The sequence below is a fragment of the Heptranchias perlo genome, chromosome 39, assembly GCF_035084215.1.
Source record: "Heptranchias perlo isolate sHepPer1 chromosome 39, sHepPer1.hap1, whole genome shotgun sequence".
Taxonomy (NCBI): domain Eukaryota; kingdom Metazoa; phylum Chordata; class Chondrichthyes; order Hexanchiformes; family Hexanchidae; genus Heptranchias; species Heptranchias perlo.
The window spans coordinates 1,479,980-1,494,373 of record NC_090363.1 but is presented as its reverse complement, the minus strand read 5'-3'; the positions used below and the strand labels follow the sequence as shown (position 1 = coordinate 1,494,373).

Sequence of the window (14,394 nt, the reverse complement as noted above, 5' to 3'; positions counted from 1 at the left end):
GAGTCATTTTCAAAATGGCAATCTGTAACTAGTGGGGTGCCGCAGGGCTCAGTGCTGGGGCCTCAACTATTTACAATATATATCAATGACTTGGATGAAGGAACAGAGTGTCTTGTGGCCAAATTTGCTGATGATACAAAGATAGGTGGAAAAGCAAGTTGCAATGAGGACACAAAGTGTCTGCAAAGGGATATTGACAGGTCAAGCAAATGGGCAAAAATTTGGCAGATGGAATATAATGTGGGAAAATGTGAAGTCATCCACTTTGGGAGGAAAAATAAAAAAGCAAAATATTATTTGAATGGAGAAATACTACAAAATGCTGCGGTACAGAGGGATCTGGGTGTCCTCGTACATGAAACACAAAAAGTCAACATACAGGTACAGCAGGTAATCTGGAAGGCAAACGGAATATTGGCCTTTATTTCTAGGATGATGGAGTATAAAAGCAGAGAAGTCATGCTACAACTGTACCGGGTGTTGGTGAGACCACACCTGGAGTACTGTGTACAGTTCTGGTGCCCTTATTTAAGGAAGGACATACTTGCATTGGAGGCAGTTCAGAGAAGGTTCACTAGGTTGATTCCGGGTATGGAAGGGTTGTCTTATGAGGAAAGATTGAACGGGTTGAGTCTATACTCATTGGAGTTTAGAAGAATGAGAGGAGATGTTATTGAAACATATAAGATTCTGAGGGGACTCGATAGGGTAGATGCTGAGAGGATGTTACCCCTCTTGGGGGAATCTAAAACCAGGGGGCATAGTCTCAGAATAAGGGGTCGCCCGTTTAAGATGGAAATGAGGAGGAATTTCTTCTCCCAGAGGGTCGTGAATCTTTGGAATTCTTTACCCCAAAAAGCTGTGGAGGCTGAGTCATTGAATACATTCAAGGCTGAGTTAGACAAATTTTTGATCAGCAAGGGAGTCAAAGGATATGGGGAAAGGGCGGGAAAGTGGAGTTGAGGTAAAAATCAGAACAGCCATGATCTCATTAAATGGCGGAGCAGGCTCGAGGGGCCGAATGGCCTACTCCTGCTCCTATGTCTTATGGCCTTATGGTGGGAGCAGATTCAATAGTAACTTTCAAAAGGGAATTGGATAAATACTTAAAGGGAAAAATTGACAGGGCTATGGGGAGAGAGCGGGGGAGTGGGACTAATTGGATAGCTCTTTCAAAGAGCCGGCACAGGCATGATGGGCCGAGTGACCTCCTCCTGTGCTCTATGATTCTATGATACAGCTTAAATTTCAGCATTTCCTCCTCTTCACATCAAGTAAACACCTCAGAGTGATTGACAAGGCAACAAAAAACACCAATGTTCAATGAGGAGTGAGTGAAGGAAAGGAATTTGAAGCAAGTTGACGGGTCGAAGATCAGGGCTTCAGGCGTTTTTTTAAAGGCAGGGAGGGAGGCGGGAAGACTCAGAGGTTCTGCGAGTGAATTGGAGAGTGGGAAATAGAGCAGGATTCCAGTTCCAGGGGAGTAATTGGAGGATAAAGGACTGGAGGTCACTGAGTTAGACTCAGGCAAGGTGATGCAGGGATTGGAAAACACACGAGGAAGGTCCGACTGTCGATTCATGGGGCGTGGGGGGAGCCAGTGGAGTTTGGTAAGGACAGAGTTATGAAGGTGAGGGGAAGTTTTAGTGGGAGATGGATCACAGAGTCCTGAATAGTCTGGGGTTTGTGAAGAGTGGAAGGTGGTGAATTGAGAGTTTCAGTGGGGTTGAGGGAGAACGAGGAGCACAGGTGGAGATGAGGTGAAAGAAATCTTCCTTTTTCATTCATTCTCGGGAAGTGGGCGTCGTTGGCAAGGCCGGCATTTACCGCCCGTCCCTCGAGAAGGTGGTGGTGAGCCCGCCTTCTTGAACCGCTGCAGTCCGTGTGGTGAAGGTTCTCCCACGGTGCTGTCAGGTAGGGAGTTCCAGGATTTTCACCCAGCGACGATAGATGTCCAGGTCCGGATGGTGCGTGACTCGGAGGTGATGGTGCTCCCACCACATCTCTGCCCATGTCCTTCTCAGTGGTCGAGGCCGGAGGAACTGTGGAAGTGACCTTGGTGAGTTGCTGCAGTGCGCTCGCTCCCGAGCCGTAGCCAGTTCATGGTCAATCCCTACCCCCGTCCCAGTCTCCCCCCTCCGTCTCCCTCCCCCCCAGCCCAGCCTCCCCCCCCCCGGGCCCAGCCTCCCCCCCCCCCCCGGGCCCAGTCTCCCTCCCCCCAGCCCAACCTCTCGCACCCCCCCTCCTCTGGCCATATTTCTGGTGTGCTTTCTGTATCTTCTACTGTGAACATCTCTGCCATTTCCCGATTCCCCATTATAAATTCTCCTGTCTCAGCCTCCAAGGGACCCACGTTTACTTTCGCGACTCTCTTCCTTTTTACATATTTGCAGAAGCTCTCACAATGTGGTTTTATATTTCTTGCTCATATTCTATTTTATCAATTTTCCGGGTCCTCCTTTGCTGGTTTCCAATCCTCAGGCTTGCTCCTCTTAATCTTTTGCAACGTGAGAAGCCTCTTTTAAAGTAGTTAAGATCTTTAATTCGGATTATGCATCGTGTAAGGGGGAGTGGGGGGGGGGGACTCCCTGCAGCCAGCTGCATGCCCAGTAATTGGAGGGAGTTGTGCAGAGTTTGAACAAACTGGATCCAGTGGAGATTCCCAGAGCCCAGAGTCCCAGTGATTCAAATATTCCCGCCCCCGCCCCAGCCCCGATCTCGCGATCGTTGGCCCCGCGGGATCTCGCTGGTGCCGACAATGGTGGGTGTGAGGGGCCCGGGCCCGGGGCCTGCCGCTAATCCGCTCTCAATCTCGGCCATCCCGGCCCCCGGACCCCCGCACACCCGCCCGCCGCATCGATGGGACGTTAGCGGATTGATTTGCGGTATTATTATCGGGGAGATGCCCGAGGGGGTTTTTTTTTAAAAAAAAAATCGGGGTTTCTGAGGCGGGGCCTTGTGTTCACACTCGGGGCCTCCTGTTGTAGTTTTGAGTTTGTCCGGTCGGGTCTTGGATGGCGGGGGGGATGTGGGGGGCGTGGGGGGGAAATAGGAGGGGATGTGGTGGGGGGGGGACCCCCAGGGACGGAGCATTGAGTCGATGCCTGAGATCTCAGCTACAGTGGTAAATTTGTGCGCCCGCCCGCGTGGGTTTTTTTTTTGCGCGCCCGCCCGCGTGGGTTGTTTTTGCGCGCCCACCCGCGTGGGTTTTTGTTTTGCGCGCCCGCCCGCGTGGGTTGTTTTTGCGCGCCCGCCCGCGTGGGTTGTTTTTGCGCGCCCGCCCGCGTGGGTTGTTTTTGCGCGCCCGCCCGCGTGGGTTGTTTTTGCGCGCCCGCCCGCGTGGGTTGTTTTAGCGCGACCGCCCGCGTGGGTTTTTGTTTTGCGCGCCCGCCCGCGTGGGTTGTTTTTGCGCGACCGCCCGCGTGGGTTTTTTTTTTGCGCGACCGCCCGCGTGGGGTTTTTTTTGCGCGCCCGCCCGCGTGGGTTTTTTTGTTTTGCGCGCCCGCCCGCGTGGGTTTTTGTTTTGCGCGCCCGCCCGCCCGCGTGGGTTTTTGTTTTGCGCGCCCGCCCGCCCGCGTGGGTTTTTGTTTTGCGCGCCCGCCTGGCCGCTCAGTTTATCGCCTCAGCCGTCGTACTGTAATTCGGCACCGGAATTCGAGCCCCGCGTCGCCTGGCCCGGGGAGTGTCGAGAGGCTGGCCGTATAATGCCGTACTGCCCGCCCTGCGTCACCGCGGCCCCCCGCGAAGAGGCTGCTCGGCCCTTTTAATATCCAGAGCTGATGGTTTTTTTTTTGTTTCTCTTCAGCCAAAGGGGAAGAAAGGCAAGGGAAAGAAGGTGGCCCCTGCCCCTTCCGTCCTCCACCGGAAACAGGAGCAGAAAAAGACAGTCAACCCGCTCTTCGAGAAAAGGCCCAAGAACTTCGGCATTGGTGAGTAACACTGGCAGAGTGTTGGCACAGGTAGGTTCTGTTACACAGACCAGCAGCCGCTACCACCACGTGCATTTATATAGCGCCTTTAACGTAGTAAAACGTCCCAAGTCACTTCACAGGAGCGTAACGCGTCAAAATTTGACATTGAGCCGCGTGAGATATTCGGACAGGTGACCGAAAGCTTGGTCCAAGAGGTGGGTTTTAAGGAGCGTCTTAAAGGGGGAGGGAGAGGTTTAGGGAGGGAATTCCAGAGCAGCTGAAGGCACGGCCGCCAATGGTGCAGCAGTTAAAATCGGAGATACGCAAGAGGCCGGAATTGGAGGAGCGCAGTGTGTCATTGATGTATTTATAAATTATGGCTGGATTTCATTGCCTGTTACATAGGTGTACGGTTCTGTGAACTTTACACCTATTTTCTGAATGGTGAGAGACTAGAAAGTAGAGGAGCTGAGGGATTTGGGTGTCCAGCTACAGAAATCATTAAAAGCTAGGTACAAAAAGTAATCAGCAGGACTAGTGGAGTGTTGGCGTATATCTCAAAGGGGCTGGAAATTATGTTAGTTATATAAAACTCTGGTTAGACCACATTTAATTCTGGGCACCGCATGTCAGGAGGGATATATTGGCCTTGGAGGGGGTGCAGCTCAGATTCACCAGAGTGATACTGGGGCGAAAACGGTTAGATTATGAGGCCAGATTGCACAGACTTGACTTATATTCCCTTGATAATAGGAGGTTATGGGATGATCTAATTGAGGATTTTTAATAGTAATGGGATTCGATAAGGTAGATACAGAGAAACTATTTCCTCTGGTAAACAAATTCAGAACAAGGGGGCACATTCTTAAAATTGACACTCGTACCTTGCAATTTTCAATTGTCCCCCAGCTTCCATGGTCTTGGGTGGGGTGGGAGGGAGGGGGAAAGAGAGTTCGAAATTGCCACTACCCTTTGTGTGAAAATTGTGCTTCCTGATTTCACTGTTAAATGACCAAGCTCTCATTTTAAGATTGTTCCGGATTCTCCCACTTCTACCGTTCATTTCTGGTTCGCAAGCTTAGATCCACGTTGCAAGTCGATAAGAGAAGAGCAGAAACTAGAGGGTTGTGTTTTCATTGCGACTCTCCCGTTTACAGGACAGGACATTCAGCCCAAACGGGACCTGACCAGGTTTGTGAAGTGGCCTCGTTATGTCCGCCTGCAGCGTCAACGCTCAATCCTGTACAAGAGACTGAAAGTTCCTCCCGCCATTAACCAGTTTACACAAGCCCTCGACAGGCAAACAGGTGAGCTGCAAAACCCATCTGCGATCCTTGTACCCCAAGTAGCGATTGTTGGTATATACCCGCGGTATTCACTGATGACTGTGTGAGTACTGAGATTGTTTAAAGGCTGCTTATAGTGACCCCACTATTCCCGGCCAGAGTGGAGATGATTGGGTAATTCCCCCGTCAGTGACACCCGGAGAATGCACTGCTGCAAGTGACTGGGATTGATTTTACGCATGTAATCTGTATTATGTAACTATCCTCCACTTGCTGCATTTTGCTGGAGAAATTATCCTGCTTTTATCGGGAGTCTCTGCCGTATTTTCGGTCATGAGTTCTGTTTGCTGTCGTTCGTAGAGACTCTGTTAGCTGTAAGTCCTGCCCATCCTCCAACTCATTAGCTGACAGAGTAGTGTCGATACTCACTCCTGTTATTTAAACGACTGTGTACCACTGCTATTACTGTGTCTGATTTCCTGGCGCATCGAGCCACCTGGAGACAGCCCAGTTGGTTGTTTCTGAATTGAAGGGGAGAGGTTGGGTACAGGTATCAGTAATTGGGGGTCATTATGTGGCTGCTGTTTTTGAATTGGTAAGTGGGGTGGGGGGGGAGGTAAATCACAGAGCAACCAGCTCACTCTGCGGGGCAAATAGTACAATCTGCAATGGAAAGGGGGGAGAGGGTGAAACCCTATGGCAAGCATTGACTGCTGGTAATCATTTAGGGTCGAAGCGAGTGGCACAGGTTTAGGAGAGGAACAGCCGTCGGCATTCTGACCAGTGGTAATGTTACCTGTTGTCTGCGGGTTACATTGAGATCATTGTACACCAATCGGGATTCCCGGGTCGGGCGCTAGTCGCGGGCCGGGTCGGGCGCTAGTCGCGGGCCGGGTCGGGCGCTAGTCGCGGGCCGGGTCGGGCGCTAGTCGCGGTGCGCGGGCCGGGCGCTAGTCGCGGTGCGCGGGCCGGGCCGGGCGCTACTCATTATTCTGACATTGTCGGGGGCGTTCCTGGTTTGATTACTTCCTGTCTGCGTTGTACTTCAGAGCTACCCATTGTTGATTTTCTTTCTGCTCCTCTATGGCTCGGTTACAAATGCTCCTAAGTAGTGCGGAACTGGCCCATACTGAGCAGGATTAAAGGCGCCGGACTGAGTGCGCGGCCTGTGCCCAGCAATGGGTTCAGGTGCTGCAGGTGGCCCCGATACCTTGGTTGTGGGAGGATAATCGGACAGAGTTCTTACCTGGTGACCCATACTTCGCTGTCTGGTGTTGACTGATCTCATCTGTGATGCCCTCCTGTAGCCAAATAGCCTACTATTGGCTGGGCTACTACATGAAACATAAAGACCAGAGTGAGGCGCTGACATCCTAATTCAGGCCCCTGCCTGCGGATTTGTACTCTTGTCCAGTGTGGAGAGAGGGGAGGAGTGAACTCCCGACCTGCCGGCTCGGTCTGGGCAGACCCTGGACTGCCGAGTGAGCCCTCTCTACCGGCTCTGCCTGGGTTTAAACAGCCACTGCCTCCTGTTCCACAGAGTTTTAACCGTTGGATTATTAGAGTAGTAGAATAAATGCATGTTCACTGTAACACAAACCATGGGTGTTTGGTTACTGAAGGATGTATGTTTTTGAACGGGGAGCTGACATCTCTTACCTTTAATGGGTGTGGGGGAAACGCGACAAACTTATTAGTGCCTTAAAACTCAAAGACTGCGGTTGAGTCACAGACAGACGCTCTGTGACTCCTTCTCCGTGGTACGCACGTTATCCTGATGGTGTTGTGGTATCTTTTTACCTCTGATATCTTGCAGCCACTCAGCTCTTCAAAGTAGCCCACAAGTACCGCCCCGAGACCAAACAAGAGAAGAGGAAGAGGCTGCTTGCTCGGGCTGAGCTGAAGGCAGCGGGCAAAGGTGATGCGCCCACCAAGAGACCACCTGTCCTGAGAGCCGGTAAATGATCTTCCCTACCCGTGCGCTGTACGGTGGCTGCATCTATCTCCTGCACCAAACTACAGCACCAATCGCCCAGAGCCATGCTGGGAAATACTGCTCCAGCTCTGGTACAAGACGTATCACTGTAATGGGGCTTTGAGAGTCTACACTCTTAGTGTGTTTGATCAAATAAAAAGCCTAATTTAAGCCCCTGCCTGTTACAGTACCTACCTTGTTACGGGGATGCTTTGCAAATGATGTGAAAAATATTTGCTATCTGATCACTGGTGATTACACCTTGAAACCACCAAGATTTCTGATGCATGGCGTCTTCAAACGAGGGTTTCTCCATCCGTCTGCTAATCAGGATCGAGAAAGTAAAACCGCACAGAGTAAAAGACCAATGCTGACACTTTCTGGGATTCAGCCTTAAATATTGTGCTCGTTAACCTGTCTCCTGTTTTAATTGTTTGGGGGAGGGGGCGGGAGGGAGGGAGGGAGAGAGGTGGCTTTTCTGCTTGGGATGAGATTTTGGGTCAATCTAGAGAGGGGCGTGATGAGACTGTGCGGAGAGGGGAGCTCAGTGCTTAAAGCAAGTAAAATAATGGGATAAATTTCCAGCTCTAAAGCGGAACGTCGGAACAGGGGTTAACCATTGAGCCCCTCGAGCCGGTTCCGCCATTCAATGAGATCACGGCTGATCTGTCTCCCTAACTCCATCCTCCCTCCTCGGCTCCATATCCCTTAATACCCTTGGCTGACAAAAAATCTCTCGATCTCCGATTTAAAATGATTAATTGAGCTAGTGTCGACTGCTTTTTGTGGGAGAGAATTTCACACTTTTACCACCCTTTGCGTGAAGAAGTGTTTCGCCAACTGCTCTCCTGACTGGCCTGGCTCTGATTTTAAGGTTATGTCCCCTTGTAGACTCCTCCATCAGTGGGAACAGTTTCACTCCATCTACCCTATTGATTCCTTAAAAACCTCAATCAAATCCCCTTCAACCTATATTTCAGAAAATACCCCAAGCCTAGTTTATGCAATCTCCTAATCTGACCCTTGGAGCCCTGGTAACATTCTAGCAATCTGATTTTTGGTGATCAGTCGGTTCCATGGGCTGTTATTGATCCAAACACTAGATCACCTCATCATTATGCTGGGGGGTGACCGGGATAAGTTGCCTAAGTCTTACGGTAACTGTAGATACTCTGGCTCCCATTCTCATTCTCGCCCCTCCCTATCTCTAACCTCCTCTGGCCCTACAGCCCTCACCCCCCTCGAACCCTCTGTTCCTCCGTCTCTGGCCTCAAGAATCTCCACTCCACCATTGGCAGCCGAACCGTCAGCCTTTAGGGCCTAAGAGCTGGAATTCCCTCTCTACCTCCCTCCCTCCCTCCTTTTAAGACGCTCCCTAAAATCCACCTGTCTGGCCCAGCTTTTGGTCACCTGTCCTAATATCTCCTTTGGCTGGACGTCCATTTTTGTCTGATAATCGCTCCTGTGAAGCACCCTGGGATGTTTTTCTGCATTAAAGGTGCTATATAAATGCACGATGGGTGTTGAAGTTGATGATATGGGTAATTCCTGCTTAGCATTCTGCTCAGTATCGGGGGTGATGGTGAATAATGTGACTCTCCTGGCTTATCTCTGGGACAAGATTTATGGTCCTGGCCTATTGCACGATAAAATCTCTCCGCTTTAAAAATACCACCAGAAACAGGATGTTAACCGAGCTCTGTCTTGCATTGTTAGGTGTGAATACCGTCGCCACACTGGTGGAAAGCAAGAAAGCCCAGCTGGTAGTGGTCGCTCACGATGTGGATCCCATTGAGGTGAGCTGCCTCCTCGGGCACTGAATGAACAGGAGGAGGCCATTCAGCCCCTCGAGCCTGTTCTGCCATTCAATCAGATCATGACTGATCAGTTCCACAACCCCGTTTACCCTCCTTGCTCCGATTCCCTCAATTCCCTCACCCAACACTGTCGATCTGGGTCTTGAGTTGCAGTAGGAACTGAATTTCAGATTCCTGTTTGTGAAGTGAATGAAGGATTCACTGTGTGCGCGCGCTGTGAGGTACACCAAGGTCGGACTCTATTAAGCAGATCTACGCACCATGTAGGCTTGAGCCTTTTCTCTTGGCTTTTGCTCTATTAACCCCCCATATCGTCCCCAAAGAAGTAACATGATACAGAAAATACGGTGATTATAGATTGAGGTGGATTTGCTCTGTCTGTCTGTGGGTAGCACTCTCCCCGACTTGAGTCAGGAGGTCATGGGTTCAAACCCCACTCCAGAGGTTCGTCACCACCTCTGGATGTCCCAAAGCTTTACAGCCAGTGAAGTACTTTTGAAGTGTAGTCACTGTTGTAATGTAGGAAACGCAGCAGCCAATCTGCGCACAGCAAGATCCCACAAACAGCAATGTAATAAATGACCAGATAATCTGTTTGTGATGTTGGTTGAGGGATAAGTATTGGCCCCAGGACACCGGAGAGAACTCCCCTGTTGTTCTTCGAAATAGTGGCCGTGGGATCTTTTACACCCACCTGAGAGGGCAGACGGGGCCTCGGTTTAACATCTCATCTGAAAGACGCGCCTCTGTCAGTCCTTTACTGGGAGTGTGGCCTGGATTTTGTGCTCAAGTCTCTGGAGTGGGTCTTGAACCCACAACCTTCTGACTCGGAAGTGAGTACTACCCATTGAGCCACGACTGACAGGTATTCTGTGGGTGTAAATTTTCAGTCCTATCAAAAGTGCTGCAGCAATTTTTTTTAAAAAAAGGATAGCCAGCTGTACAATCTGGGCAAGGTCTGGGTGCAGGGCAGAAGAGATTTTAAGAGTGGAGTTAGAAGCATTAAAACTAACGAGGGTTGTAATCAGTGCCTGGCCTGCTGGTGTAGAACCATGAAATCCACTGACTCAATGTGACCTTTGGGACAATGTCCATATTGAGAGTCTTTTGTTAATCTGGAAATGCTAGGGAAGAAAATGAGATTGAATGAAACCCATGCGCCATAGGTTGAACAAGTGAGGGATTGTCTCATAGATCTTGTGTTTGACATGTGATTGCGCTGCAGAGAATGTAGTACTGCCCAGGGGCTGTGTTTATCTGGAGCCCAGTGATTGCGCTGAAGACTGTCCTGGTTTTGTCTTACAGACAGAAATAGCTACTTGTTTCTATCTGCCTTCCAGAGGAGGGGGCAGTGCGGTCTCAAAAACACTTGCCGAATAGTTTATTGCTGATAGTGGGCGAGGAGAAATTAAAAATAGAGAGATTATATAAACACACGTGGGGTGAGGCCTGCGCTGTTGTTTACTGATGTAGATGAAAGAATGAACTTGCATTTCTATAGCACCTCACTACCTCAGGACGTCCCAAATGCTTTACAACCAGTGAGGTACTTTTGAAGTGTAGTCACCGTTATCATGTAGGAAACGCAGCAGCCAATTTGTGCACAGCAAGCTCCCACAAACAGCAATGTGATGACGACCAGATAATTTTTTTTTTAGTGATGTTGGTTGAGGGATAAATATTTACCTTAGGGCACCAGGGGGAATTCCCTTGCTCTTCTTTGAATAGTGTCATGGGATCTTTTACATCCACCTGAGGGGGCAGGTGGGGCCTCGGTTTAATCCGAAAGACGGCCCCTCCGACAGTGCAGCACTCCCTCAGTACTGCACTTGAGTGTCAGCCTAGATCTTGTGCTCAAGTCTCTGGAGTGGGACTTGAACCCACGACCTTTTGACTCGGGTGAGAGAGAGAGAGAGAGCTCCTCACTGAGCCAAGGCTGACACTTGTGATATGTGACAGCAAATTATCACAAATGGAGAGTGAGCATGGAACCCACATTAGATCTTAGTGCAGTTATTTAAATTCTCTGGTTCTGACGTTGAACTCACTGGGTTTTTTTGATCCGTGCCCTGCCGTCTCTCCCAGCTGGTGGTGTTCCTTCCCGCTCTGTGTCGGAAGATGGGTGTCCCCTACTGTATTGTGAAAGGGAAAGCCCGGATCGGCAGGCTGGTCCACAGGAAGACCTGTAGCTGCGTGGCCTTTACTCAAGTCAACCCGTAAGTACAACAGAGAGAGAATGCGCTCGTCCACCTCTGCACTTCGTGGGAGCGTCCCTGATATCACAAGGCTAGGGTTGTTCCAGTCGGTCTGTTCTCTTGTGAACAGAGAGCTCCCTTTGAATGCACCAGTCGGTCCTGATAAGAGTCTGGTTGTTTCGTCTTCACTCTAGATCTCATCAGTATCATCGGGGCCACTGCAATTTATCTTTAGCCCAGTTTAACCCTCGCAATAATGGTGCATTTTGGTATGAAGAATAAGACGGCCACATGCTACATTTGGATAATAGGAGTCTAAATGGGGTAGAAGAGCAGAGGGATCTGGGGGTACAGATACACAAATCACGAAAAGTTGCAATGCGGGTTAATAAGGCTTTTTTTTTAAAAAGGCAAGTCAAGCACTGAGGTTCATTTCCAGAGGGAAAGAATTGAAAAACAGAAGTTGGGTTAACCTTGTATAGAACCTTGGATAGACCACACCTGTACTGTGCACAGTTCTGGTCTCCATATTATAGAAAGGATACAGAGACATTGGAGAGGGTGCAAAAAAGATTCACAACGATAATACCAGAACTGAGAGGATATCTTTATCAGGAAAGGCTGAACAGGCTGGGACTCTTTTCTCTAGAAAGGGGTGACCTGATAGAGGTCTTTAAGATAATAGGGTTCGATAGGGTGGACGTAGAGAAGATGTTTCCACTTGTTGGGGGGTCCAGAACTAGGGGGCCATAAATACAAGATCATCACTAATAAATCCAATAGGGAATTCAGGAGAAACTTCTTTACCCAGAGAGTGGTGAGAATGTGGAACTCGCTCCCACAAGGAGTGGTTGAGGTGAATAGTGTAGATGCATTTAAGGGGAAGCTGGATAAACACATGAGGGAGAAAGGAATAGAAGGATATGGTGATAGGGTGAGATGAAGTAGAGAGGGAGGAGGCTCGTGTGGAGCATAAACACCGGGATAGACCAGTTGGGCCAGTTCAAACTGCGTCCAGACTAAAAGGTATTTGCTTTCCGTTTGCTCCCCTCTCCGCACTTGCCTAACCTCTGCACGCTGTCTTCCATCTTTCACACGTTCCTCTGGGTCTGCGCCCTCTGCTTAACTCATTCCCCACCCAGTCGAGAGGTGGTTGAGTTTTTTAATACAGTAATAGATTTAATGAGCCATCAGCTGTGATGAAATTTAAATATAATCTGAAGAAGCTGTGTTGAATAAATTGAGCTTTTTAACCCTGAGCTTTTGGCTGTTAGTGAAGATTGTACATTGTGTGGGTTTTTAAAAAAATAAAATGTCTTTACTTGAAAAGGCTGTTTGTGCTTTTTTTTCTCTCTCCTCACTCAGTGAGGATAAAGGAACCATTGCCAAACTGATTGAAGCAGTCCGGACAAATTACAATGACCGATACGATGAGGTAAGAGAGAGTGGGTGTATGTGTATGTGTCAGGCTGCTGCACCAAGCATCCCATGATTGTCATTACTATATTGAACTTTTTGGGATGGTGTTTTTTGTTTTATAATTGCTGGTTAATGATGAGCCGGTTTGTATTGGGTGCTGTAGGACTTCCCGCGGAGGCTGCCTGCAATGATGGTGCGAATTTCTTCACCTGAATATTCATGTGGAACCAAACGAGACGTTTAAGTCTGAGCAGTGTGAGCCCCCGGGGGCGTGGAGGGGGGAGGAGCAGTGTGAGCCCCCGGGGGTGTGGAGGGGGGAGGAGCAGTGTGAGCCCCTCCTCTTGGGGGGTGGGGAGCAGCAGTGTGAGCTCCCTGGGACGGAGAGCAGTTGGTGACTGTTCTTCTGTTCCACGTCAGCTACTTTACAATGAGAACGGCACATCGCAGTGGCTGTAGGATAAGTGACGTAGTGCAGGGGGGCGAACGACACTAACTGGGATCTGAACCCCTTCTCAGGAGAAGGGGTCGTGGATTAAGTGACATGATATAGGGGACGGGGGGCGGTAGAGTTTCATGAATTTATCGTCTTCTGTGCCCCTTTCTCCTGTCATTGATAGTAATTCAGCACAATCCTTCATACATGTGGTGTGATACTGGGGGGAGGGTGGGGGTCTAGTTTATCGTGGGTGGTCTGTCTAAGGGGGTTCTCCAACTAACAAACGGCGTTGTCCCTTTCATTTTGAAGTCTCGAGCTGCGTCACCCGTTATAAGCAAGGCTGCTGATTTATGGCTGTCGTGAACAAATGGGTGGAATAGTGGAATTCGATCCCAAAATACCAGAGTTCCACATCCTCAAAACGTAACTTGATTTATTCAGTCAGCGGGAAGCGGGGGCTGTGACCTGTAGCCTGGCTCATTGCCGTTTCAAAACAGTTCAGCCAGTGAAGTAAGGAAGTTTAAAATCAGCTGCTTTGCGGAGTCCGTATCTGAACTGGAAACGGGTGTGTCTGAAGGGAGTGCTACGTGTTCCTGTTTTGGAGAGCAGGCCTGGTCTGAAACTCTTTCAGTTGTACCGCTGCGTACTTGGGTTCGGTTGTGTTGAGTATTTGGTGGCAACTTTTTATAACTTCTCTGTCTCTGTCTCCCAGATCCGGCGACACTGGGGAGGTGGCATTCTCGGGCCAAAATCTGTCGCACGCATTGTAAAACTCGAAAAGGCAAAAGCAAAGGAACTGGCTACTAAACTCGGCTGAATTGTGGTTGCAGAGAAAAATAAACAAACTGAAATTCCCATTGCTGACTTTGCCATGTCTTTATTTCCTTTTTGGTTTTCTGTGAAGTTCTCCCTCAGCTTTAACCGTACACCCTGTCACTGGGAGGTTGGGTACGCTGTACAGAGAGAGCTGCTAGTTTATCAGCTGCACTCCAAATAGAACTGGAGTCTGAATCCCAGGTGAGATTCGAATGTGGCACGGGTCACAGGCACTCTGCTGAGTGAGTTTTTGTTTAATGGGTAGAATTTTCAACACCAAGAGGAGACTCTTCACACCTGTGCTTTCTAATGCCACCTCCCTTGCCCCATACACTTATCTCCTTGTCATGCACTCTCTGGACATCGTATGCTAATTGCTTTGGGTGATGGACTCCTCCAGAGGTTAAATTGAAAACAAATAAGTGAAATGACAAATCACTTTTAATTAACAACTATTGATATTTGATGTTAATTCGTTCTCCTTACACTGTCTTGCTCAGTAATGTCTCTGGCAGCTCCGAGCTCCATCCCTAACTACA

General features: G+C 49.4%; 1 protein-coding gene and 3 non-coding genes across 6 annotated transcripts; all 4 read left to right on the top strand.

Annotated features, from left to right (window-relative positions):
- The first annotated feature begins 2,698 nt into the window (after positions 1-2,698).
- LOC137305046 (large ribosomal subunit protein eL8-like) lies at positions 2,699-13,896 on the top strand. Of its 3 annotated transcripts, none has more exons than XM_067973813.1 (8): positions 2,699-2,761; positions 3,806-3,929; positions 5,069-5,218; positions 7,014-7,154; positions 8,889-8,968; positions 11,075-11,205; positions 12,550-12,619; positions 13,752-13,896. In XM_067973813.1, the coding sequence occupies exons 1-8, from the start codon at positions 2,759-2,761 to the stop codon at positions 13,854-13,856; spliced, it is 804 nt and encodes a 267-aa protein (XP_067829914.1). In that variant the 5' UTR covers positions 2,699-2,758; the 3' UTR covers positions 13,857-13,896. The 3 variants fall into 3 exon arrangements, with proteins under 3 accessions (XP_067829914.1, XP_067829915.1, XP_067829913.1); XM_067973812.1 differs by lacking the exon at positions 2,699-2,761 and adding an exon at positions 3,024-3,124; XM_067973814.1 differs by lacking the exons at positions 2,699-2,761; positions 7,014-7,154 and adding an exon at positions 3,023-3,124.
- Positions 7,386-7,460, top strand: LOC137305305 (small nucleolar RNA SNORD24). The gene has a single exon (XR_010958696.1). It is a non-coding gene; the product is annotated as a small nucleolar RNA SNORD24 (small nucleolar RNA).
- On the top strand, positions 12,376-12,448 carry LOC137305304 (small nucleolar RNA SNORD36). Its single transcript, XR_010958695.1, has one exon. It is a non-coding gene; the product is annotated as a small nucleolar RNA SNORD36 (small nucleolar RNA).
- Positions 12,786-12,858, top strand: LOC137305303 (small nucleolar RNA SNORD36). The gene has a single exon (XR_010958694.1). It is a non-coding gene; the product is annotated as a small nucleolar RNA SNORD36 (small nucleolar RNA).
- Positions 13,897-14,394: the final 498 nt, after the last annotated feature.